Below are 2492 nucleotides of genomic sequence, written 5' to 3'. Positions count from 1 at the left end.
AGTGAAAATTTTGACTGGATGAACAGAGTTTGTTAAATAAACTCTAAACTTTTCGATTGCTAATACTATTCCCAAGGCCTCCTTTTCGACGGTGGCGTAAGACTTTTGATAAGACTTGTACTTATAAGAAAAATAACACACCGGGTGGAGCACTTCACTTTTGTTCTGCAAGAGGACCGCTCCCACACCACTATCACTGGCGTCAACATGAATTACAAATGGTTTGCCGATATCAGGAGCTCGCAAGACGGGAGCGGTACACAAGAGGTGCTTCAAGTTGTCAAATGCTTGTTGACCGTCCTCTGACCACCTGAATGTCCGTTTAGTACTCAGCAAGTCTGTTAAAGGTGCGGATATCTGGGAAAAGTTCTTGCAGAAACGTCTATAATATCCAGCCATTCCCATGAAGCGCATCAAGCCTCTCCTGTCGACGGGCGTGGGATACTGGAGGACCGCTTCCACCTTCGCTGCTACAAGTGCGACCTGACCCTGACCGATCACGTGACCCAAGAAGGTGACATGAGCATGTCCGAATTCACTCTTCTGCAAATTTACCGTGAGGTTTGCGGCTGACAAGGCGGAGAAGAGTGCACGTAAACGTACCAGATGTTCCTGCCAAGACTCGCTCCATATTACAAGATCGTCCAGGTAACAGCGAACGCCTTCTAAGTCCGCAGTCAGGTAGTTCATGAGACGCTGAAAGGTCGCCGGGGCGTTCCTCATACCGAAGGGAAGAACCTTGAACTCGTAGAGACCGACAGGCGTGACAAACGCAGAAATCGGCCTCGCCCTCTCGGTCAACGGAACTTGGTAATATCCCTGGAGGAGATCCAACTTCGACAGGTGGCGTGCCTTCCCCAGGTCATCAATAATGTCGTCCATCCTCGGGAAGGGGAACGAGTCCGCCAGTGTTACCGCATTCACCTTCCTATAATCTACACACAGACGGTAAGTGCCGCCACTCTTGGGAACGAGGGCTATAGGTGATGCCCAGGGACTCAGACTGGGAATAATGAGCCCCTGCTCCTTCAGGCGCTGAACCTCCGTCTACAGGAAAGCCCTCTTCTCTGCATTGAGGCGATAGGGAGCTTGACGTACTGGCTGAGCTTTCTTAGTCTCCACATCATGTTCCAGCAGTGGGCAGAGACGAGGTACATCACTGAATAGTTCCTCATACTCCTCATCCTTTATATCACCCCGTTCATGGTACTTTTTCAGGAGGTTTACATGTACATGACGGTTTTTCTTACGCCTCTTAGGTGTTTCAATCACATAATTTATATCACTCGTTCGTTTTAGAATACGAAATGGACCCGTATAGCGAGATTGAAGAGGCTGGTTAGGAAGAGGCAGCAAAGCCAGAACTAAATCACCCTCATTGAAGGTTCTAACTTCAGTATTATTTGCTTTATCAAAATGTTCTTTCATTTTAGATTGAGCTTTACCCAAATGATTATGAGCTATTGAGATAGCTGTTCGTAATCTATGCTTAAATTTATTCACATAAGCAGCTACTGGAATGTCCTCCTCTTCAATTAACCAGCACTCCTTTAAGACCTTCAGTGGTCCACGCACTTCATGGCCGTAAATTAATTGAAATGGAGAATAACCAAGGCTCTCTTGAACACTGTCCCTTACTGAAAATAACAGCAAATCTATTCCTTCATCCCACTCAGAACCAGTCTCTAAACAAAAGGCTTTAATCATAGTCTTTAAAGTATAGTGAAACCTTTCAACTACCCCTTGACTCTGAGGATGATATACGGTGGACCTGCACTGCTGTATACCCAAGGACTTCATAACCTTTTCATACAGTCTGGACGTAAAATTTGACCCTTGATCTGATTGTATTACAGTAGGCAGACCAACTTGTGTAAAAAAATTTATCAATGCCTTCACAACATTCTTAGTAGTGATGCGTCTAAGAGGAATAGCTTCAGGATATCGGGTGGCTACATCAATTATGGTTAACAGAAACTTGTTACCCCGTTTAGTCTTTGGAAGAGGACCTACACAGTCAATAACTATTTTGCTGAAAGGCTCTGTTAACACAGGGATAGGTTGCAAGGGATATGGTTTGATACCATCTCCGGGTTTGCCTTTTACTTGGCAGATATGGCATGACTGGCAATAGTAACCAACATCACGTTTCATTTTCGGCCAATAAAAATGAGCTAAAATCTTATGGTAAGATTTGTTGACTCCCAAATGACCACTAATGTCATGTGCAATATTCAATACATCAGTTCGAAGGGGCTTTGGAATGACAATCTGATGTACTATCTTACTGGTATCGTCTGCAGATATATTATAGGGCTTATATTTACGCATAAGAACACCTGACTGGAGATAATAGCAGGTACTGAAATTGTCTATGTTACTTGTATCAGTAAGCCTATCATAAAATGTTTGCAACTCAGGATCTTTATATTGTTCTTCAATGAGCTTTTCTCTAGTAACTGGCATGTCTTTAAAATTTACTATATTAGAAT

The 2492-nt window shown here is 43.8% G+C and overlaps 1 protein-coding gene across 1 annotated transcript in view; it reads right to left on the bottom strand.

Annotated features, from left to right (window-relative positions):
- Positions 1-1047: 1047 nt before the first annotated feature.
- The window catches only part of LOC138860056 (uncharacterized), a 3222-nt gene continuing 1777 nt past the window's right edge, over positions 1048-2492 (bottom strand). The window contains exon 2 of the mRNA XM_070116861.1: positions 1048-2492. This exon is cut by the window's right edge and continues 546 nt beyond it. Within this exon, the coding sequence (XP_069972962.1) occupies positions 1048-2492 (1445 nt within the window).

The sequence above is a fragment of the Penaeus vannamei genome, chromosome 39 (assembly GCF_042767895.1).
Source record: "Penaeus vannamei isolate JL-2024 chromosome 39, ASM4276789v1, whole genome shotgun sequence".
NCBI lineage: Eukaryota > Metazoa > Arthropoda > Malacostraca > Decapoda > Penaeidae > Penaeus > Penaeus vannamei.
This window is presented reverse-complemented; position numbering and strand designations above follow the sequence as displayed.